Here is a 24,692-nt window from a genome sequence, read left to right as displayed (position 1 = left end):
CATGTTATGCAGCACTGTCCAATGTCGAGATATTGTTGTTATGAATGTAGCACCCATCGCCCTTGTACACATATGTTCTGGCTTCGTTGCACTATCATCGAGGCATTGATCCAGGTTAATAAAACTGTACCCACAACGAGTGCGTCGCCCTGGTTTCGGTTTCGGTTTTCGCTGCCATTCGTGATAATAAACCGTTTGTAAATCGTACTTTTTGTTGGCAATTCTTTAGACAGGGAACGAAAACTGTCAATTAAAGTAAGCAATACGTAAAATGTTTTAAACAAAAAACTGTTTCAACGGTCTTTAAAGTAACTCTAACATTCTAGGGCTCTAAGCGCCATCTGTTTCCGGTAGTCAAAATGTGTCATGGCGGCTTCCTGTCAATTGGATGTGAGCGTGGACGTGAGCGTAACATGGGAGCTTCGATGGTACATCTAAGCTTTCTTGGTTATCCCAAGCTGTTCCTTATCCTTCCGCGTAATAACTCTTTCTTGTACCCAATAGAATACCGAATAGAGATCGTATAGAAGCTCAGAGGCTGCACCTGTCATTCACATAGACAGGTAAGGTAGCTGTTTGCGACCACTTTCAACTCATCTGGGGCGCACATAATTTTTTTTTTGTTATTTATGCATGAATAGGCATCATTTTTCACGCCGCCTGAAGTCCTCGCTAAAAGTACGCTTTAAATGCTCTGCACGCCTTAAATTGACACCCATCTGTAACGTGTTTGAGCCGTTATTTATAGCCCATATCTAGCGGACTACGATTTTAACCTTATGCGCACTACCGCCCCTTTGTTCTGTTGCGCGCGCGATATCAGTGTTTTTAGATCCAGAAGGCTGCTTCCGCATGAAAAAAGAGACTCGCCGTGTTAGATTGTACACATGGAGAGCGAACGCTGTGACACGCTCTTTAAATTGGCCGACTGTTGCAAGCGCTGGCATCATTGCCGTCGCCGAAGTATATATACAGGCACACTGTAATAGAGACATACGTATTTACAGTGCCAAATGAACAATTTTCGTCCCTTGGCGCTCTTCTGCTTGGCCTGACAGGCAGAGGTCACGCAGTGCGTTGCAGTGAAAGCGCATGAGCATACAGCGAAATCTACGCGAACGTTTTTATAGACAAATGCTCGAAGATTTCTATCACCAGCTGCCACTTGAAAGTGCGTTTAGCTAGCAAGCCAGCACTAGTGTCTGCGCTTTCAAGCATACACTTGATAATACGAAGATAATGCGACAAAGTGTACACATATGAATGACAGATTCAATATTTCTTGACACTCGTAAATCCTCAAACCTGCCAGTTCTTGGTTAGTGCGTGAAAAAGTGGAATTTTGTGTTGTTTGAAAGCAGACATTGGTTCATCCAAACGTGGCTTTGCGTAGGCCGTCGCATTGTATGAATGAATTATCAAATGCTTGGGCATTGGAGCAATGAGGCGATGTAGCTCCAAAAATGCACCTTTGTTCTCTTTTCACTTTGCCTCATGCTATTCTGTCTCAAGTTTAGCCAATGTCAAAGCAGCAATTTCGACTGGCACAGCAACGCTCATTTGAATGGCATCTGTCAATGTCGTAAGTTGTCATTGCTCCTTTCAGCACATATGTTACATGGCCTTTGACATCTTCATCATCATCATCAGCCTGGTTACGCCCACTGCAGGACAAAGGCCTCTCCCATACTTCTCCAACAACCCCGGTCATGTACTAATTGTGGCCATGCCGTCCCTGCAAACTTCTTAATCTCATCCGCCCACCTAACTTTCTGCCGCCCCCTGCTACGCTTTCCTTCCCTTGGAATCCAGTCCGTAACCCTTGATGAACATCGGTTATCTTCCCTTTTCATTACATGTCCTGCCCATGCCCATTTCTTTTTCTTGATTTCAATTAAGATGTCATTAACTCGCATTTGTTCCCTCACCCAATCTGCTCTTTTCTTATCCCTTAACATTATACCCATCATTCTTCTTTCCATAGCTCGTTGCGTCGTCCTCAATTTAAGTAGAACCCTTTTCGTAAGCCTCCAGGTTTCTGCCCCCTACGTCAGTACTGGTAAGACACAGCTGTTATACACTTTTCTCTTGAGGGATGATGGCAAACTGCTGTTCATGATCTGAGAATGTCTGCCAAACGCACCCCAGCCCATTCTTATTCTTCTGATTATTTCAGTCTCATGATCCGGATCCGCGATCACTACCTGCCCTAAGTAGATGTATTCCCTTACCACTTCCAGTACCTCGCAACCTATCGTAAACTGCTGTTCTCTACCGAGACTGTTAAACAGCTTTCTGCAGATTAATTTTTAGACCCACCCTTCTGCTTTGCCTCTCCAGATCAGTGAGCATGCATTGCAATTGGTCCCCTGAGCTACTAAGCAAGGCAATATCATCAGCGAATCGCAAGTTACTAAAGTATTCTCCATTAACTCTTATCCCCGATTCTTCCCAATCCAGGTCTTTGTATACCTCCTGTAAGCACGCTGTGAATAGCATTGGAGCGATCATATCTCCCTGCCTGAATCCTTTCTTTACTGGGATTTTGTTGCTTTCTTTATGGAGGACCATGGTTGATGTGAAGCATTATATCTTTCAGTATTTTTACATACGGCTCGTGTACACCCTGATTCCGTAATGCCTCCATGACTGCTGAGGTTTCAATTGAATCAAACGCTTTCTCGTAATCAGTGAAAGCTATATATAATGGTTGGTTATATTCCGCACATTTCTCTATCACCTGATTGATAGTGTGAATGTGGTCTATTGTTGAGTAGCCTTTACGGAATCCTGCCTGGTCCTTTGGTTGACAGAAGTCTAAGGTGTTCCAGATTCTATTTGCGATTACCTTAGTAAATACTTTGTAGGCAACGGACAGTAAGCTTATCGGTCTAGAATTTTTAGTCTTTGGCGTCCCATTTCTTATGGGTTAGGATTATGTTAGCGTTCTTCTAAGATTCCGGTACGCTCGAGGTAATGAGGCGTTGCGTATACAGGGTGGCCAGTTTTTCTAGAACAATCTGCCCACCATCCTTCAACAAATCTGCTGTTACGTAATCCACCCCAGCTGCCTTCCCCCTTTGCATAGCTCCCAAAGCATTACTTCTTCCGGCGTTACTTGTGGGATTTCAAATTTCTCTAGACTATTCTCTCTTCCATTATCGTTGTGGGTGCCACTAGTACTGTATAAATCTCTATAGAACTCCTCTGCCACTTGAACTATCTCATCCATATTAGTAATATTACTGGCTTTGTCTCTTAACGCATACATCTGATTCTTGCCTGTTCCTAGTTTCTTCACTGCTTTTAGGCTTCCTCCATTCCTGAGAGCATGTTCAATCCTATCCATATTATACTTCCTTATGTCAGCTGTCTTACGCTTGTTGATTAACTTAGAAAGTTCTGCCTGTTCTATTCTAGCTGTAGGGTGAGAGGCTTTCATACATTGACGTGTCTTGATCAGATCTTTCATCTCCTGCGATAGCTTACTGGTATCCTGTCTAACGGAGTTACCACCGACTTCTATTGCACACTTTTTAATGATGCCCACAAGATTGTCGTTCATTGCTTCAACACTAAGGTCCTCTTCCTGAGTCAAAGCCGAATGCCTGTTTTGTAGCTTGATCCGGAATTCCTCGATTTTCCCTCTTATCGCTAACTCATTGATCGGCTTCTTATGTACCAGCTTCTTCCATTTCCTCCTCAAGTCTAGGCTAATTCGAGTTCTTACCATCCTATGGTCACTGCAGCGCACCTTGCCGAGCACGTCCACATCTTGTATGATGCCTGGGTTTGCGCAGAGTATAAAGTCTATTTAATTTCTAGTCTCATCATTCTGGCTTCTCCACGTGCACTTTCGGCTGTCCTGCTTGCAGAAGAAGGTATTAATTATCCGCATATTATTCTGTTCTGCAAAGTCTACTAGTAACTCTCCCCTGCTATATTTAGTGTCTATGCCATATTCCCCCACTGACTTGTCTCCAGCCTGCTTGTTGCCTACCCTGGCATTGAACTCGCCCATCAGTATAGTGTATCTTGATTTGACTTTACCCATCGCTGATTCCACGTCTTTATAAAAGCTTTCGGCTTCCTGGTCATCATGAGTGGATGTCGGGATCTACTACCTTCAATTTGTACCTCTTATTAAGTGTCGCAACGAGACCTGCCACCCTCTCGTTAATGCTATAGAAGTCCTCTACGTTACCAGCTGTATTCTTATTAATCAGGAATCCGAAAACATCTTTAGTACGACCTAAATGTGTTTCACAGCTGTGATTGCCTCAGTGCGTATAGAAGCAACGAAGTGATGCCAAATACTTTTGCAGAATAACTGAAATGTGGGCAAGTTCATTCGGATTCATGATTATGGCAGATTTGAACCCAACACTGTGTAACACTACTACACAGACTGGCGTTTCGGGTAGTCGAGACAAAATTCTTATTAAAACCTCTTTGAGATTTGGCAAACTGTTAGCTAGGTGGGATAAAGTAATTGTGATTCAGAATAGTAGCCTCAACATTGAGCACAAAGCAAGAGGTGAGTTTTTTATTGTGATCATTTTCTACAAGCATGCACATTAGCCTTACAGTAGTACGAGCATCTTTGTAGCACATCTTTCCCTGTATAAAAAGGGTCATGTTGCTTACTGCTTAGTTGGTGTTATGCATTGTCCATTTCTATGGTGTTGATGCCCAGGATCTCTACAAAACGGAACCTCTTTGGTACAGTCTTGTGGCTGCTTGTGTTCTCCCTTAGCCAGAGACGTGAAGGGGGGTTCACGGTCACTGACCAAGTCTGATGTATAACCCGACGTTTTGGAACTGCATACGGGCTCCTTGTTCACTGAGTTTGACAGGAAATCGTCGTCACTTATGTAGCCAGCACGTGACGTAACAAACATGCGTAAATGGCAGGCATAGTCCCTGGTGTCTGGTTCATCGTAGCTGGCGTTGATTGAATGATTAGCGATTCTAGCAGCCGCCGGGATGACATGTTCTTTTCTTTGGCAACAACAGTGGCATTGTCCCAGTCAATCTTGTGACTATGTTCCTGCGCATGTTTGGCAAATAATAGTCGTGTGACTATTATTTCTTAGATCACATTTTCTTTTTTTTTTCCCCCGTTTCCATGCCTGATCAGACGAACTTTCGTCGAACCCTTGATTATGTAGCCAGAGGCAGTGGCACTGGTTGTGTCCTGTTTGAGATGAATGGTCCTTTTGTCCGTCTCTATCCACTATGACCTGGGCTTATCTCCTGGCTGCTGAAGTGTGCCTGCATTTTCCAGGTCAACTACTCGGACATTAATGTCTGGATACAAATTGGGTAGATCTTGCATGCCATGCCCAACATCAGAGTAAGTTTTCTGTTTCTGCCAGCACTTTTGCTCATGCACTTTCATTTTCCTCCGGTCCGGGAGTTGTGGAAAGAAGCTGTCTGCAGTAGCTTGAAGTGTAGTCCTAAGCCTTCGGCTCGTAAGCATTTGCACTAACGAGGAGCTATATTTCAGAAGGCTCAGTCTATAATCGTGTCTTGTAGGCATCACCTGACGTCTCAAGGGAGTTCTTGGATAAGTTTACAGTGGCTTGTGTGAGATCACTGCGGTGTCGGTAGTGTGGACTGCATGCCATTTGTTGGAATTCTTATGAATTCTGCGAACAGCGAGCTGCGCCCTTTTCCAAGCTACAGTTTGTTGTGGTTCACGGCCACTACACTATTGCACGCCTTGTGAAAACAATGAGGCATTGAGTCACAACCACAGGTCCTGTCAAACTAGCCAGTACTAGCTCAGGATACCCTTACTAGTATTTTGTTATGATGAGCCACCGCACCCCTCCAATAGAAAATATGTCCATGGTGAACTTCTGTAACAGCTTTTCTCAGAATCCCAGTTGCAGGAGTGTCACCCTTCTCTTAGCCCTGTGGTGCTAGCATGCATGACATGACTTGAAGACATTTGCTGTTTGTATGTATTTATGATGCAGTACTTTGCCGTCTTGCTAGGCATTTATTGATTCCAAAGTGGCCTTCAAGTGAGAAGTGCTGGGTGGGTAAGCTCCTGTAGCTTCTTGGGCGCGATGGTTTTGTTACCACAATGTCAACATGTCTTGGACTACATCGTCCTTGTGAAGCCAGAATTCTTTCGGACTTTGCAACACCTTGGCCAGCTCTTTCAAGTGAAGATGCGAAGTTGGCAGCAGCATTAATCTAGTACTTGTTCTTTCTTCAGTTCTTGTAAAGAAGGTGGGGAGAGGCAGCATGCATAGCCTTCAATCTTGGTAGGCCCTTCTGGTGCCTGTTATTCTCCTTCACATGAGAACTTGACAGTGTATCAGCTGCGGGAAAGTCTTTGCCTAAGATGTACATTATGCCTCATAATGTATCAATCATGTGTGCATTTTATGATTTGGGAAACAGATTGTTGCCCCATTTATAGAATTTATCTCAAGCTTGCAAGAAAGAAAGCACTTCTTTCTATATCTAGGCATAGCCAGGCATTCTGTCTCTGCAAAATATCTTGAGGCGTATCTAGTAACATGTTGCCCATCGTCTTGCTTTTGGCTGAGCACTGCAACTAGACCACAGCACAAAGCATCAGCTGTGATTAGCAGCTGGTTTCTCATTTTGAGGAGCGCCAGCCAAGCACTGGATCTGAAGAAAGTATTTCTTTCCATTTTGAGAATTCTTGAACCTGTGTGGGTTCCAGATAAACCATGCTTTGAAAACAGCATGCTGGGCAATGGGTGTAGTGTTTGTCATGTTAGGAGCGAATAAACCTAGATAGGTGGTCATGCCCATTAGCAGCTGTAGTTCTGGAGGATGGTCTTGGCATGTCTGTGACAGCTTTGAGCTTGTTTTCGTTCATGATATGCCCCAAGTAGGATATTATTGTGATGCCAAACTTACATTTCTCTTTGTTGATGGCAGCTCTTGCCCAGTGGGTGCCCTCAAATGTACTGCAGAGTTTGTTGTGTTGCTGTTTAGTTGAGCATCAACTGATAACCTCGACCATATGACAAGCAACATATGTGTGTTTTGGATGAATATCATTCATATACCATTGTATTTGATCTGGGGCACGCCAGATACCAAATCGCATGAGCAGTTAAAGTGAAACCAATGGAATGGTGCTGTAAAGGTGGTCAAGAACTTTCCGTCATTTCTCAGGGATTTGCCAAAACCCTGAATTTGGGCATCAATTTTTCATACACCAAGCTGTGACTCGTAGTATCTGAAGGGTATGCTCTACTGCAGGAATTGGATATGATGCTCATAGAACTTGCTTATTCAGTTTTTGTATAATCCATAAAAGTGTAGAGTGCTCCTGATGGCTTCGTCACCACTACCATAAGCGTGCACCAAGGAGTTGGCTCTGTCATAGCTGTCGTAAAACCAATCTTAAACCTGGAGAAGTTTGGCTTTTGTCTTCTATAAAAGTAGCCATACAAAACAGTGAAATATTAGTCCAAAGGACGCAGGCTTGAGTTTCAACATTGTCATGCAAGCTGCGCAGAGTATTTGAGGATGCGGCTTTGAATCCCGTTAACCATTAACATTCTCAATCTGTAAGCGCTCGACTTCACCTTCACAATCACCTCTGTGACCTATAGCAAATTTATTTGGAAATAGCAGCATTCTGCCTGATGCACGAGATGGAACTTGATGTTGTGCTAGTCGCCTTACACAGTGACCACAGTAACTTGGAGATCACCACCTTCTTGAAATGTCACGAACCACATTGTTTTCAGGTTGATACAAGAAATCGTGTCTAATAATCATCTCTGACAAAAAGAAATAACTGATGCCCGTGGCAAGGTGCCATTCAAGTGGTTGAGTTCCTCCGGGAGGTAGGGGGTGATACAAGTGAGAACCCTCAAAATCCGACTATGGCCTTAGCCAAGCAGCCCTAGGTGACATAGTAAAGCTTTTTGGCACGATGTCATTAGGCACCACCCTATGTAATTTATTTGCTTCCACAACCCCTGCATGGCTCACGAGTGTCTGGTGGTAAATTTCTGAAGCCACATCAACCTCAATGTAGCATTCCTAGTTCCGAACACTTCAATCTGCATGCCACTATGTATGGCAGGTGTTACTGGGAAGGAGACTGACGAACAGCTACACATAGATAAAAACTCTCTAAAGGCTGTTATTGCGAAAACACTGCCCAACATCAACACACGCTAAATGATACAAGAATGTTGCTAATATGAAAGATTAATTCAGTCAGTAATTGAAGATGAAGATGGTTTTACTCAATAGCCTTATAAAAAATGGTAAAAGAAAGCTAATAAATTTGGAACTCATGTTTCAAATCTTGTCTGGAAAAAAAATCATTGTCTTCAAATATCTCACGCAGCCGCTAATCCTGTTCTACTTCATCACCTTCAGGTATGCTAGAGAAGTCTTTCTCGTCATTGGGCTCCAAAATGTAGTTGAGCAAAAGGAGTAGACCTAGGTGGCTGACAGGATGGCTCTTCTTTAAGTGTGGTGCATAGAAGAAAAAAGCATGCAAACATCTTCAACACTGTAATGAGCATTAACTGTTAGGGATGAAACATGAAAAACCCCAGGGAAAACATTTAGGTTTGGTGGAAATGTACAAAATACACAGAGACTAAAGACAGTGAAGGAAAATGAAAAATGCTTGTGTAAGCTTCTTCAGCAGTGCGTTTGTTGCCTGTAGACAACACCAGGTAGAACTTGGAAAGCGACCTTCACCCTGAGTTGACGTCAATTCTGCGTGCAATTGGTGCATATTGACACAAAGATGTGGGGCTCCCGCACCGCAGAACGGCGCGCGCAAAGGTCGGCGCTATGAAACACGAAGTGCGTAAGCTACACACTCTTGTTCTGGCCCCCTATTAAAGAGAAGCGTATATTTTGCAAGACTCCGTCTCCAATCTGCGTTACATTTTTCTGGTGGAGGTGCGGGGTACGTGCTACCACTCCCAGATCGAACACCGCCTACAAACCCAGTACGAAGTCCGGTCAAGCTGACTACTGTGCAAGTACGGACAAGCTGCCGACTTCAAAGACTGCCGCCTGAACATGAGCCTCTACGCAGTCAAGTAAGAAGGACGAATACATCGGTTCCATCTTCCTCGACCGCGCCGACCGAGGTCGTCCTCAACCAGCCACGAATCCCCACGTCCTTTCATGGGGACACCTTTGAGGATGTAGAGGACTGGCTCGATCACTTTGAGCGTGTTGCAGAATTCAACGGCTGGACTCCAGAGCGCAAGCTACCGAACGGCTACTTTGCCCTCAAGGACTATGTGTGGACATGGTTTGAGAATCGTGAAGCGGGGCCCTATCGACATGGGACGAATTCTGACAACAGCTAATCGGCACATACGCCAGCTTCGATCACAAGGAGCGAGCTGAATCTGCAATTCAGGCGAGAGTACAGAGGCCGAATGAAAGCGTTGCAATGTTTCTCGAAGATATATGCCGACTTTTCCGACGCACGGATCTATCCATGCCGGAAGAAAAGAAGCTCAGGAACTTGATGCGCAGTGTCAAGCAAGAGTTATTCGGTGCCCTAATATGCAACCCACCAAAGACTGTTGCAGAGTTTCTCGCGGAAGCCGTATCAATGGAAAAGGCACTGCAGCAGCGAACAAGGCAGAACCGCGACGTGTCGACCCTATCGCATGACTCTCTCGCTATACCCCTGGACAATACCGACGCCTTGCAGGAGCTCATTAGGTTTATCGTTCGAGAGTAGCTTCAAAATCTTCAGGTGGCTCCAGCATCGGTACAGCGGCTCGATCTGGCTGAGGTCGTCCGGGAGGAAATCAGGCAGTCAGTCGAAGTCCCAGAGTGAAGCGAGACACCACAGCACGAGGTACGGCAGCCACAACCTTGCATGTCGTATGCGGAAGCAACGGGGAGTTCGTATTTTTCGCGATGTGAGCGACGTCCCGGACTTTCATGGTGTGCACGCCGTTGAACAAGCAACTGGCGACTTCAGGCCTCGCCGCACGCCATTCATGGCTGAAACACGACCACCCCGCAAGAGCGACGTATGGCGCACCGCAGACCGGAGGCCCTTGCATTTTTATTGCGATGAAGCTGATCACCTCTACAGGGCGTGTCCTTACCGTCGAGCTGGGCTCCTTGGATTTTCACTGAATGCACCGTGCCCGTGCAATGGTGAACGCCCCCTGGAGTTTGAAGCATACCTCGCAGAGGCCAGGACCTTGTTTGCTCCACGATTCCTTAAACCCCGGTCACCGTCACCCGCCCGAAACTGGTCTTCCAGCCCCCTCCTCACATCGAGAGCAACGAGGCGTCGCTCACCCAGCCCTGCCTCCCAGGAAAACTAAGTCCAGCGACCTGCGCGGGTGAGGTTGCTGACGTTGCGAACGCTGAAGATCCTCCACTACGACGACCGCGATATGACGTAATTGAGATGCAGAGAAAGCAGTGTAGTTCCGTGTCAGTATCCTGCGACGTACGAGTTACCATAGATGACCACGAAGTCACGGCGTTAATCGACATGGGTACAGACACGTCTGTCATGAGCCAGAATCTCGCGTGTATGCTGAACAAAGTTTCGACGCAATGGACCGGAACTCGGATTCGTACTGCAGGAGGGCATCTCATAACTCCAATGGGTCGGTGCACGGCACGAGTCAACATGCAGGGCTTCACGTACATCGGCGACTTCGTCATTCTTCCTGAATGTTCAAAGGACCTTATACTCGGCATGGATTTCCTTGAGGCGAACAGTGCCATCATCGACCTGCAAGAGTCTAGAGTCAGCTTCACGACTACGCAAGCCATGGCGAACAGTAATGACAACGACCGTGACATCGCGCTTTGCGTAACTGACGATCACATCACGTTGCCACCCAAGAGTAGCGTGCTTACCCTTGTCCAATGCGACATGGAGGACGCCGCCGAAGGAATTACTGAGGCAAACATGCCCCTGCTTCTTGAGCGCCACATTTGTATAGCCAGAGGGCTTCTTCGGGTGCAAAACAAATGTTCAGTCATTTTGCTAACAAACTTTAGCAACAAGTATCGGCATGTACCGCGACGAACGAAATGGCTGAACTGAGCTCATTTCCTCGCGAAATCACTAACGTTACTGACATTGCCACATTGGAAACCGCATCGTCTCAGCAATCTGGGTTACCCAGCCTAAAAGAACGGATTCACTTTAACGCCGCTCTGCCAGACCATCAGAAAGACCGTCTACCGAGTCTTGTGAATGAATTTGTGGACTGTTTTTCAACGTCATCCAAAGTGCGGCGCACGTCCATCACAAAGCACCACATTATTACGGACGAGTCTGCACGTCCTGTCTGTCAGCATCCTTACAGAGGGTCTCCAGTGGAAAGGGAAGCGATCAAGCATCAGGTGAAAGAGATGCTCCAAGACGACGTGATCCAGCCATCCACCAGCCCGTGGGCCTCCCCTGCAGTGTTAGTCAGAAAGAAAGACAACACACTACGCTTCTGTGTAGATTACAGAAAGTTGAACCGTGTCACCAAGCGTGATGTTTATTCATTGCCACACATCGACGACGCAATGGATCGTCTACAACATGCCAAGTTTTTTTCTTTGTTGGATCTTAAATCAGGATATTGGCAAATCGAAGTTGATGAACAGGATCGTGAAAAAACAGCATTTGTGACACCTGATGGGCTTTATGAGTTCAGAGTTCTCCCCTTCGGTCTCTGTTCCTCACCTGCCACCTTTAATAGCACCAGTATACCGTGCTTGCTGAACTCAAACGGCAAACCTGCCTCGTATACTTGGACGATGTCGTCGTGTTCTCGAGCACGTTTGACGAACATCTCACATGACTCGAGAGTGTCCTCACTGCGATCCATACTGCCGGCCTCACCATCAAGCCTGAGAAATGGTACTTCAGGTTCCAAGAGCTCAAATTTTTTCTCCATGTCGTTGGTCCTCAAGGCGTCCGACCAGACCCCGACAAGTTAGCTGCCGTCGCTGAGTTTTCACCACCCACAGACAAGAAGGCTGTCCAACGCTTCCTTAGTTTGTGCGCATATTATGGGCGCTGCGTCAAGGGCTTCTCGAGAATTGCTGAGCCTCTGACAGGGCTTACATGCGACGATGCGCCTTTCATTTGGGCGGATGAGCAGCAGCAGTCTTTCAATGAATTGTGCGTTTGCAAGAGGCCCCGATACTTGCTCATTTCGACGAAGACGCTGACACTGAAATCCATACTGACTCCAGCAATGCGAGTCTCGGCACTTGTGCAGTGGCAAGCTGGTGCGGAACGCACCGTTGCTTATGCAAGCCGCAGTCTCACCAAGGCTGAGAAAAACTACTCAACTACTGAAAAGGAATGCTTAGCGGTTGTGTGGGCAATTGGCAAATTCTGACCCTACTTGTACGGTAAACCCTTTAACGCTGTCAGCGATCAACCACGCCCTGTGCTGGCTTGCCAACCTCAATAGATCCTTCAGGCAGACTAGCCCATTGGAGCCTGCGCTTACAAGAGTATGATATTACGGTTGTCTACTGATCTGGCAGGAAGCACAGTGACGCTGACTGTTTGTCACGTGCACCACTCTCTACGACCTCATCGGACCCTGACCATGACTTGCCATTTGTCGGCGTTATCGACGCCATAAAGATGGCTGAGCACCAGCGCGCTGACGCTGAGCTGCTGCCGCGGATCGAGCACCTCCAAGGAGTTGAAGGTGTTTTACCCCGCTCGCTCGTGCGCGGCTTATCATCATACTACTTGTACAACAACGTCCTTTACAGGAAAAACTGCGGAAGCGGCCCCAATACGTACCTCCTTGTCGTGCCCTCGGCACTACGCCACGACATTTTGCGAGCCTGCCATGATGAGCCATGTGCGGGACACCTGGGATTTGCCAAGACTTTAGGCAAGGATACGACAGAAGTATTACTGGCCCCGGCTTTATTCCTCTGTGCAACTGTACATGAAGACCTGCCGCGACTGTCAGCGCCGCAAGAAAGCACCAGTTAAACCGACTGGCTTTCTCCATCCTGTGGACCTTCCTCAAGCACCGTTCCAACAAATAGAATGGATCTACTTGGACCGTTCCCAGTGACCTCTTCGCGCAACAGATGGATAGTCTTCGCTACCGACTACTTAACCCGGTACGCCGAAACTGAAGCTATTCCGCAAGCAAATTCATATGAAGTGGCCAAGTTCTTTGTACGCGACATCGTCCTACGACATGGTGCACCGTCTGTTCTCATCACTGACCGCGGTACAGCATTTACAGTGGAACTTATGCAGGATGTTCTCCAGCTGACACATAGCTATCACCACAAGAGCACTGCATATCACCCTCAAACCAATGGATTAACGGAACGTCTGAACAGAACGCTGGCTGATTTGTTCTCCGTGTATGTCGACATAGAGCACAAGACGTGGGACGCGATCTTACCCTATGTGACTTTTGTGTATAACACTGCTGTACAGGAGACTACACAGTTTACGCCATTCAAACTTGTATACGGGCGCCACGTCAGGTCAACACTTGACGCCATGCTACCACTGGCTGATAATAGCCCTGACACCCTTCGATACAACTAGAGTCGACGCGACATCCATTACAATACCGGCGGCTGCGTGTGGGTCTGGATGCCTGTCCGCCGCCGTGGACTTTCAAAAAAGTTGATCCGCCGGTATTTTGGTCCTTACAAGGTTACACGCCGCCTCTGTGACATGACCTACGAAGTGGTCCCCTACAGTTCTGACCCCAGTTCACTCTGTCGTCGTCCTCCCGCTGAAGTTGTTCACGTAGTGCGCATGAAACCATACTATGCGCATACGTGAATGCCGAGATGCACCTGAGGAGCTCCATTTCTTATGTCACTGAAATAACTTTTTGACGCGACCGAGACGGTCGCTTTTCTCATGGGAGGCAATTGACACAAAGATGTGGGGCTCCTGCACCGCAGGACGGCGCGCGCAAAGGTCGGTGCCACTAAAGACGATGAAGTGCGTAAGCTGCACGCTCTTGTTCTGGCCCGCCATTAAAGAGAAGTGTATATTCTGCAAGACTCCGTCTCCAATCTACGTTACCATATAGTCCTTGTCGGGTGTACAATTAAACTTTATATTGCATGTTTTACATATTACTCATCTGATGTCTTAGCAGCATAGGTTTTTCCTCTGCCTTTCTTGTAAAAAAATGTTTGGGAAGTGCGCAAGTGCATCTACTTTGATTTTTTTTGTGCATGGCACATGTGCTGTTGGCTCGGAACTGATTCACAATATTAACAGCCGTAGCGTTCAGGGCCCCATGTCGCTGAAAATCCAGCAGTGGTGTTGGTGACCTTTTTCATGAGAAAATTAATCCCAAACCATGCATCCCGATTCATGCAGGCCCTCCACGTGGCATATAGGCGTTACTGAACGAATTAAAATTCTCAAAGTAGAATGTGTGAAAAATTCATAAAGTATGACTTGCACACAACCTCGAGACATGATAGCGTTGGATTGTAATTTGAATATGCGAGAAAACATAATTCTGTTGTGCAGCAACTCAAACACAAACCCCTTTTCCAGCTGCCATTTCAGGTCTGACTTAGGAGTGGCACACCCCAGAAAGCTCGCCTTCGTGCATAGCGTTTGCCACCAGCATTTCCAGGAAAACATTACAGAAGCATAAGCTGCAGCTGCCCGGAAGCGTGAGAAGCAGCCAGGGATCTTTTAATGCTATCGTGTTCCACTCTTAAAGGCACTCTTAAGTGTCCTCCAACCTTTTTTTTTTTTGCTGTTTGGGGACTGCCTTCTTAAAGGTGTTGCTTCGTTTCCTTTCTGCTGTAGGGCGAATGTAATATCTGCTTTGAACAACAGCAAAGCCACATTTTGATTGCACTTGATGCTGGCTGCACTAGTGCGGCATCTCTCCTGAACACTATCCAACAGTTCACTATGATGTTATCACTGAAATAGAATACACAAGACACCTTCGTGTACCACTTCATCTACCTCGAAGTAATATGCCATAGCTCTATGATCATATCCTTAACATCCACTACTTTCTTGGATTCATTTCAGATAGCTGGAATGTACAGACTAAAAAAGCTCGGAAGCGCTTGCGCTCTTTGGAGAATTTTGTATGAGCATTTTCAGGCTGTTCTGGTGACACTAAAAAATACTGGCTCTCCTGTAATCGAGAGTGGATGTAAGCACGAAATGGCTGCCAACAAAGCAGATTGATTGTAGATGATACTAGCCACAATCTTAAAATGGGTGTAGCGTACATTCCCAACGGCACACCCCACCCCACTGCACCACGCAACTGTACATTGGTCCATATGGAAGCAAGTTTCCTGTCAAAAGACAGAACCCCATTGCAAGTCTCGTCTCGGTCCACCAGATGCGCCGTGGACCTCGCGGACTGCTGGCATTGAAAAGAGCACAAGCAACTGTGTCTCAGTGCCAAAAAATGACAATCAAGTGTACAGTGCCTTGTATCTGCCTCTGAACGTCGCTATTAGAAGTGACCAATAAAACTTCAGCGTACTAGAAGTTACAGCTTGAGTGATATTGTGAGCAAATATTTAGAACTCGGAAGCAATATTTTTTGTAACATGTTTGGGAAGTAACTAGCATATGTATTGCAGTCTTGACTGTTTGCCCGGATGAGCCGGTTTGAGTGACAGGATAATGACTCTGGCTTTCGGTTCATTGAAGGTGGCTGACAACAGGAGCTAAAAGCATTTCATGCTTAAAATGTCTGCAGCAGCGGCACTGTTCGTTTAGTCAAGGACCTCATTTCATGGCCCTCATTCTGACACCTTCGAACACTGTTTCTGCCTTTGTAACGCTTCCTAGAATTTATCCTTCAAATTCTTATGTGAAAGAACCATGCATCAATTTTGGCGTATTTCTCAAACTGTACGAGCAGAATTGCTGCTGATTTCATAAATACAACCTATAAATCAATACAGCAGAATTGTTAGTTGAAATATGTAATCCAAATCAAGGAGCCATTCTCAAGACGATGTTCCCGCTGGCACTGATGCGTGGCATTCCTGGCGTTGGTGAAACCTTTATTCTACATGATAAAGCATGAAACATTCACACGTGCTTTTCTTTCCTTCTTTTTTGAGCTTTGCTGTTTCAAGGAGCTTTGCCCTTTGAGTGGCAGCAGCCTGATTGACATAGCTTCTGACTCACATATTTAACATTTTTGCACAGATTGGTCAAGGAGTAGCCAGATTTTGAGAAGTACATCTTTAGCAGAGTCTATAGGTGCTGGCTTTTGGTGTGGAGAGACAAGCAGCTTCATAGCTTCCCTCCTGTCTCTTGTCATTGTGTCAGCAAACTGAAATGAAAACTCTCGAAACAGTATATTTGCTAATGAGGAATCTTTGCAAGGCACATTGTGAAGCGCATGCCGATGAATTGCTTCAACCTTTTACATTAAACAAATTATGCCATGTGCTGTCGAGAGGCAAATAAAGCTGTTCGTTTTAAAAATTAACAATAATATCCGCAGTTTGTGAAGTGATTGAGATATTGTTACCCAGTACCTTCAACAAAGATGTTATGGGAAACAGTGCAAGGAACTAGCATACTTACACTAATTGCAGGTATTTGGCAGAGTTGTATGGGAGACAAGATAGCCAACCAATTTTCCTCTAATGCATGTGAGCTTTGTCATCCTCATGGTGTAATGTAATCGTTTCAGGTAGCGGATAAAGAATGTGTGGCAACATGAAATGGCCTTTGACTGTGTACAGTGTCACTCTCTTCTGCATTGCAGAAGATGGAAGCCAGTGTTTCTTTGCTGTTGCCATTTCAATTTAGTATATTTTCATGCTCTGCAAAATACAGCCAGAGGTTGCACGGTCTTGAAATGAAGACTACTTTTTGTGTTTTCAAGATAAAGTTTTAGCTATAATAAACGGAATTTCCAAAAAACAAATTTTATGTTTGGCCTGCCTTCTTTTGGGTGATCAAACATGGGAGCCATTGAGGCATCATGGCTCATACGTGCTCCATTTATGCTTGAGAGGTGTGTGCACAATGCTCCTTGCATGTTGAAAAAAAAAAAAAATGGAGACCACCCATAATTGGTGTTGGTTTGCTTTCTTAGCCACAAGTGTTATCTGAAAATATAGCTGGTTTTTGTTACTCTTTCTGGCGGTGCGTTTTAGATGCATAAAAATTATGATGGATGTGCATGTTCAGTGTGATTGCAGGAACGAGAAACTTTACTAGAAGATCCTTTGCAAGAGATGCAAGTGCTTGCCCATTTCATGAAAAAAAAAAAGGCTTTGTTTTCATTGTATACAGTAAGCTAAGGGTCAGGCGGACTTGATCACAAAAGCAAAGAGAGAAATTGGTTGACAGAGAAATGCAAAGCCTGCTGACCACATCGTAACTGTCTAGCGCATAGACAACACCTGCACGTTGGCCAACAGCATGGGAAAGGAGAAGGGATGGAAAGATGAAAGAGATTGCCATGAAGCACATGTGGTGAAAAGGAGAATGAAGCAAGAATTGGTAGCATTCATAAAAAGCTAGATATTCTTGAGAAAACTGAAACATTGGACAAATAATAGCAACCTTTATTAAGTCTTACTGCCGTATTCAGCAATACATCTTGAAGCTCATGCTTGACTTGATATAAATGACGTATGGTGTGAATGTGCCCAAGATGCTCATTGCATTGCTTATGGTGTGTTCACGACAGGCGTCATTTAAATTGAGTCAAGCATGGGCTTCAAGTTAAGATGCATTTCTGAATACGGGGGTTAGTGTTATGGCATGGTGAGGCTCTCTGGAATGAAGACTTCATGAACTAGAGAATAGATGTGCCCGTGAGAACCTACTTTTACGTATTATCGCAGATATCTGAATCACAGGAGCAGTCTGAAGCATGTGGTAGGTTTGTGAAGAATTTCCGAGAAACCTGCATGGGTTTTCTCTGTAACAGTTTGCTACAATCGGGTGTATGACTCATTTTACATTTCCTGATCACCTTGCATATTTCCGCACAATGCTTTCGTCATTACTGTTCAGATTCATTACTATTCAGTGGTTCTTGTTTAACAAAATGGAGTCATGAGAAAAGAAGGAAAAAGGGAATTTTTAGGCACTGAAAAGGCAATACAGGCATGAATGTCAAAAGAGGCACTTGTAGACAGGATAAATGCAAGATTACCTAGTTTACATGGCCATAGTTTGTACTTACAAAGAAGGCAGAAGAAGGATGCGAGGAAAAAATAAGCATTTCGTCTGAGGTTCCTCTCATTATGAAGCTGTTTACAATGATGAGAGCTAAATACAAAAAGTGTGGTCCTAATGAACGGACACGTTCTCCCAGTTGCAATTCATAGTTTAAGTAAGATTTTGAGGGACTTCAATCGCACCTCAAAAAGAAGTCCATGATCAATAAACAGTGCAGAAAGCCAGTATAACAGTTTTCATTGACAGTGAGTTGGCCCTAGGATATGATCCAGTTTGCATCTTCAATAAAATGGCTATTGATTGGCTACTATTGAATCTGTACAATAAGCGCAGCACGCATACAGAACAGCACACAGTCCCATTTATGCCTTGGGCCTCACTTATACCATGTTAAAATTGTGGAAATACAACAGATTCATAAAACCAGCTCTCTTTATCACCTTATCTTAGGGAGGGACTTGTCGATGTTACAGTGCAGAGCACGAACATTTCCTTAGGAGAAGGCTTCCAGTTATTTATGTATATGGCAGAGGTTCATTACCTCTTGAAAACTGTTCTGCATAACACTCGTGCTTCTTCACACATCTGTCACGATCCATCAAATACGGGATAAGTTGGGTGCTGCAGATAAATGGTTCCTGCAGTGCCTAAAGCTACAGCATCAATAGGTAGCTAAATTTTCATTCTTGATGTTTGGTCCAGTTCTCTGAAACATACACATAGAACTGAAACTGTTCAATCTGAATACCAATATTAAATGTGTTATTTTGGGGCTTCAATGATTTGCTGAAGTTGATGGAAAGTGAAGGACTGTATAGAAAAAATGGCTGTAAGGTCAACTATCATCTGCGCATAACCTTTCAGATACTGCACTAAATATAATCTAAAACACATGAAAAGTTTTTATAGAACAAAGTACAGCCACACTGGATTACGCTGGCATCATTATCATATGTCACTGGTTTGGCACTTCACAATGTGGGAACCACCATGGCTCGTACAATGCTCCGAAGGATACATTGCAATAGCGCAACTATACTCAATGGCATTTGAACTGTTCCTTGCAATTTACAACTTCTAGCCATGCACTTATTCATTTATGACTTGGATGGTCGTGAAGCCTAAGTGCTTTTCTACCTAGCAATACTGCAAGCTTGTCTGCTGACACTAGCTGCACAAAAGAGCAACAGTAGCTTGTGCTCCAGCAGAACTTGAGGGCGGATTACAAGTTCTTGCCACACTATAGATGAGAAATATCAACATACTCCTAAGCTTCAATATCTTAGCTGGTGTAAAGCTGCAATACAGGTACTGCACTCCCTTAATTGCACTGCTTACAGCTGTCAAACTATACCTCTGGTGCTATGCACATTTTGGGGATGGCAAGAAGTTCCACTAGACAAGGTATCAACCACACAGGCATCTAAAACATTGAGTTAAGGGTGTTTAAGACTGACTAAACACAATTTGCCACTTGGCTTGGATCTCGATTCCTTTCCCCTCTAGTGTCATTGACTGAAGAACCACAACACTGAGGAGTAAAGTAGCAATGCTTTGTTGTTTTGCCAGTTTACTAATAGCAAGAAACTACGCTCTAGCACTGTAGCATAATGAAAGAACAAAAGGTCAAGTATATTGAGCAAGCTTGATCAACCAGCTCTCCAGTAGTCTGGGCCCCACGTCAGAGGGTATCGTCGTATGGTGTCATGACTACAAAAGTGCATGAAGCCTACTAGAGGCTGCAGTTTCAGTAGAAGGTAGGAGATAACCCCTAATTAAGGGTAAGCCTTTGCTTTTGACAATGATCGGCCAAATTTAATCACGATTTCCCACTTCTCCGCCGGTGCAGAAATGCCATCGTCCTTTTAAGATTGGCCACATTAAAAAAACGTACGTACGTACAGTCCTATACACTGCGGCTGGTCGCGTCGCAATCCCGTGTTTCTCTAGTTTTAACGCCCGCGCAATACGTATGTAGTACTCAACAATCGGTTTGCTCTGGCGCAGTTAGAAGACGATCGTCGTCGTGCTCTTTGCGCATAACAAACGCGTCACACACGCACACACACAACTCGATTGTGCAACACGCGCTGTTCCACCTTGTATCGCTTCGTTCGTGGTCGTGCTGTTTGCGCGAACAAACGCGTCACACACGCAACTCGATTGCTCTGCGCACACTAAACGCCAAAACGCGATGTTCCACCTTCGTTCGTGGTCGTGCTATTTTGCGCATACACCTTCGTCACACACACACAGCTTCGATTGCCGTAAAACGCGCTGTTCCACCTTGTATCGCTTCGTTCGTGGTCGTGCTGCTTGCGTGCACCCTGTCGCCATAGAATAAAGACTAAAAACCCTGCGCTAGCGCATACTTCTATGGGCCTCGCGCGCGCGCGCATGGGGACTAGGGCGTTTCAGGAGCTAGGCGCGTTTTTTGCACGACAACTAGGGACCTAGGCTCCCCTAGGGCGAAAAGTTACCTAGATACATAGTTCCCTTTGGTGCCGCGGGGGCGGCACTGCAGTCGACCGGCTGCACAGGCGAGCGAATGTAAATGCGCGACCGCATTTACATTCGCTCGCCTGTGCAGCCGGTCGACTGCAGCGCCGCCCCCGCGGCACCAACGGGAACTATATATCTAGGTAACTTTTCGCCCTAGGGGAGCATAGGTCCCCAGTTGTCGTGTAAAAAACGCGCCTAGCTCCTGAAACGCCCTAGTCCCTATGCGCGCGCGCGTGGGGCCCATAGAAATATACCATAGCGCAGGGTTTAACCCGCTGGAGCGCCAGGGTGGGCGGTTCATTGCGCTTGCACGCAAGCAACACGACCACGAACGAAGCGATACAAGGTGGAACAGCGCGTTTTACGGCAATCGAAGTTGTGTGTGTGTGACGCGCTTGGTGTGCAAAGAGCAATTTAGTTGCGTGTGTGACGAAGGTGTATGCGCAAAATAGCACGACCACGAACGAAGGTGGAACATCGCGTTTTGGCGTTTGGTGTGTGCAGAGCAATCGAGTTGCGTGTGTGACGCGTTTGTTTGCGCAAACAGCACGACCACGAACAAAGCGATACAAGGTGGAACAGCGCGTGTTGCACAATCGAGTTGTGTGTGTGCGTGTGTGTGACGCGTTTGTTATGCGCAAAGAGCACGACGACGATCGTCTTCTAACTGCGCCAGAGCAAACCGATTGTTGAGTACTACATACGTATTGCGCGGGCGTTAAAACTAGAGAAACACGGGATTGCGACGCGACCAGCCGCAGTGTATAGGACTGTACGTACGTAAGTTTACAGCACCGACTTTTAATTCGGAGTGAATAAGGGACACACCACGAGTGATTTGTATGCGGAGGTTAACACACGTGCATTAATTAGCGGTGGTATAGAAAAAGAAAGGGGGGGGGGAAGCGGAGGGTGGCGGGGATTGCTGAGACAGGTGCTCGAAAGCATTTTCGCGCAAGTTTTGTCGGTGTACTCGATGAACTAAATGCCGCATTAAAGAAATTGTGACGAAATGTTGGCATGTGCGTAGTGGCGCAGTTTAAAATGTGTCCGAGAGTAAATCCGAAAAGAACCGAAGCGTACCATGTGTAAAAAATGTGTGAAAACTACAGCTACAAGCATGTTATGCAGCACTGTCCAATGTCGAGATATTGTTGTTATGAATGTAGCACCCATCGCCCTTGTACACATATGTTCTGGCTTCGTTGCACTATCATCGAGGCATTGATCCAGGTTAATAAAACTGTACCCACAACGAGTGCGTCGCCCTGGTTTCGGTTTCGGTTTTCGCTGCCATTCGTGATAATAAACCGTTTGTAAATCGTACTTTTTGTTGGCAATTCTTTAGACAGGGAACGAAAACTGTCAATTAAAGTAAGCAATACGTAAAATGTTTTAAACAAAAAACTGTTTCAACGGTCTTTAAAGTAACTCTAACATTCTAGGGCTCTAAGCGCCATCTGTTTCCGGTAGTCAAAATGTGTCATGGCGGCTTCCTGTCAATTGGATGTGAGCGTGGACGTGAGCGTAACATGGGAGCTTCGATGGTACATCTAAGCTTTCTTGGTTATCCCAAGCTGTTCCTTATCCTTCCGCGGCCCGGCAAATTTTTGGGAGGGTCAATGTTGAAAATCTCATCAACAAATTGTCCCAGCGAAAGGCACGAAAACGCTTGTAGAAACGAAAGGGCCCCTGAAACGGTTCGGACAAATTTTGTAGACGCGTAGGGTACAGCTAAAGTTAACTATTCGCACTACAATTTGTGTGAAACGTCTCGTATTAAGAGAGCTACGGACGATTACAAGTTACGGTACCCTCCTCCACAATCATGCATTTTCTCCCGAACTCATTCGCCGAGTGGTCGGGGTCATGGGTCGGGGCTAGGCTCCGCCTTCACTGGCTCTGCGTGATGATGACACGTCGTGTCGTCGACTTCTCGTTCTCTAGGAGCGCGCGCGCGAAGCCTCTCCAAACTCTCCGCCAGCTGCTTGGCAGTCGACCCCAAGCGAGAGCTATCAAAGCAGCGTGCGTGGCGAGCAGTCTGTCGAAGCGCCGAACGCGCCTGGTATTGCGGTAACCACAGGCAAGCTGGCATTTCGGCAGATGGCTGGAGGCATAAACTCAAGCTGATATGAAGGAACTTTTGCGTAGACGTACGTGAGCGGCCTGATCGGTCTGCACGGTCCAGCCACTTGTTGGCGCAGCGCTTAACCAGCCAAAGAAAGCACTAATATTGCTCTAAAACATTTTAAACATTTACAAAAACAACCTGTTGATGACTACACTCCTGCGAAAAATTTAGACCAGAGCAGCATCATTTCAGGGCCCCTTTAAAAGGACCCTGAAACGATTTTGACGATTTTGTACAAACGTACTGAATCATTAGAGTAGGTCCTTCTTATCTATAATTCACGTTCCTGTTCTCGTAATAGTGTAGCTCTGTGATAGAGCTATGCAGTGGAATCTGATTACATGATCATGTTCGATACGAATTTTTGAGTCGTCCCGGCCCAAGTACATTAGCTTAACAACGTGCTAAATTTCAGATTTTGCGAACCGCTTGTAACGCGCTTGGTGATCCGAAGAGCCGAGTCGTCGTGTGATCTGCGGTACGTGCGAGCGTGAATAATTAACGAACGAGTGCATATGCTTCCCCAAATTTCATGACGCAATCTTCGCCGCATAACAGCACTGTATTCCGACAAAGTTGACTTTAGCAATTATATGTACCCTTGCCGAATTTTCAGGCGTGCTTGTTCTCATTACGTTCCGTTACATTGGGGTTAATAAATAACCTACTGATATTTTTTATGTCCCTAAATATACACACACAATCGAGATTATACTGGGTGAAAACATAAAGGGTTATATACTGGCGGCGCTGTGATTTCATCGGAACGACGCTGAGGAAAACGTTGCCGGTTCAAAGTGCTGGTCACGGCACTTGCATTTTAATGAGGGGCAAAATGTTGGTGCAGATTCGGGTTAGCAAATTCGAAACATCGACAACTGTCGTTGCACAGATGTACACTGGCGGTGTGAAACCGCGTCGTAAATGATTCTGGTGGTTTACTTCGTGTTACGTCTGTTACATACAGAGTCGTACTACCAGCGGCATTCTGTACCGCTTCTGTTTGCGTTTCGGTATTTGAAATGGGCACTCACCTGAACATTTATCGAAAAGTATCCTTTTCGGTTGCGATAAACCTCGGCGTGGTCACCACCAGGGCTCTTAATCGGCACATGGGTGCAGTCAATGCACCCGCTGACACCGGGAAACTTTCCTAACTTATAAAATTCGCTCATCACACCACTCACTTCTGAAGCGGCAGGGAACTTCACAAGCGCAGTGAACAGGCTTCTCGCGATCATGGTAGATACGCGCTCGATGACCCGGGAGACCGTCGGCTGCGAAACATTTACGAGGTCCCCGGTCACAATTTGAAATGTGCCTGCTCCATAGAACCGCAGTGTTATAAGGAGCTGCAGGAGAGGCGGCACAGGGAACCCACGTCCGTCGGTGTGTTCCCGCAGAGGCAGCATTGCGAGCAGCTGCTGCACGGCACTTTTGCTGAAGCGGAATCGGCACAAAAACTCGTCGTCGTTGTAAAGCTCCATCGGATTTAAACGATCCCTGACTACTCGACGCGGCGGCGATGCGTATTCGAAGGCTGCTCCAGTCGATATTTCTTCGTGGCGATCCAGGTAGCCCACAAACTCCTCGAAGTCGTCCATCGCCGCCATTTTGTTTGTATACAAGGGAGCGTTAAGGTAGGTCAGAGGCTACCTTAACCGAGCCTTACTTATCACGACCATAAGTACGAGAAAAGTTCTGCGATAAGTACAAGGTTGGTTCTTGAAACGCGTTAAGGGCTGTTCACTGACTTAAGTCATAAGCATAAGTATAAGTTTGGTTTGTGAATACGGCGGTAAGTGCTCCGCGTAAAGCGTGTAATTTATTATAAGGTTTTAAAAGTGTACACCGCTGATGATCGCAACACACGGCTCGGCGGAA

General features: G+C 45.9%; 1 protein-coding gene and 1 long non-coding RNA gene across 2 annotated transcripts; one reads left to right on the top strand and one right to left on the bottom strand.

Moving 5' to 3' along the window:
* The first annotated feature begins 325 nt into the window (after nucleotides 1-325).
* Nucleotides 326-16,907, top strand: LOC129383765 (uncharacterized). Its single transcript, XR_008611636.1, has 2 exons — nucleotides 326-563; nucleotides 14,537-16,907. It is a non-coding gene; the product is annotated as an uncharacterized lncRNA (long non-coding RNA).
* A 2,862-nt stretch (nucleotides 16,908-19,769) lies between these two features.
* LOC140214360 (putative nuclease HARBI1) lies at nucleotides 19,770-24,421 on the bottom strand. The gene is made up of 2 exons (XM_072285731.1): nucleotides 23,843-24,421; nucleotides 19,770-19,775 (listed from the first exon to the last, which is right to left on the bottom strand). Exons 1-2 carry the CDS (start codon nucleotides 24,419-24,421, stop codon nucleotides 19,770-19,772), a joined length of 585 nt encoding a protein of 194 aa, XP_072141832.1.
* Nucleotides 24,422-24,692: the final 271 nt, after the last annotated feature.

This window comes from Dermacentor andersoni, unplaced genomic scaffold, assembly GCF_023375885.2.
Source record: "Dermacentor andersoni unplaced genomic scaffold, qqDerAnde1_hic_scaffold ctg00000039.1, whole genome shotgun sequence".
NCBI classification, from domain to species: Eukaryota; Metazoa; Arthropoda; class Arachnida; order Ixodida; family Ixodidae; genus Dermacentor; species Dermacentor andersoni.
The sequence above is the reverse complement of the archived record's forward strand: the minus strand, read 5'-3'. Positions and strand labels throughout refer to the sequence as shown.

Coding starts and splice junctions, on each gene's coding strand:
- LOC140214360 (XM_072285731.1), bottom strand. CDS start 24,421: ATGGCGGCGATGGACGACTTCGAGGAGTTTGTGGGCTACCTGGATCGC.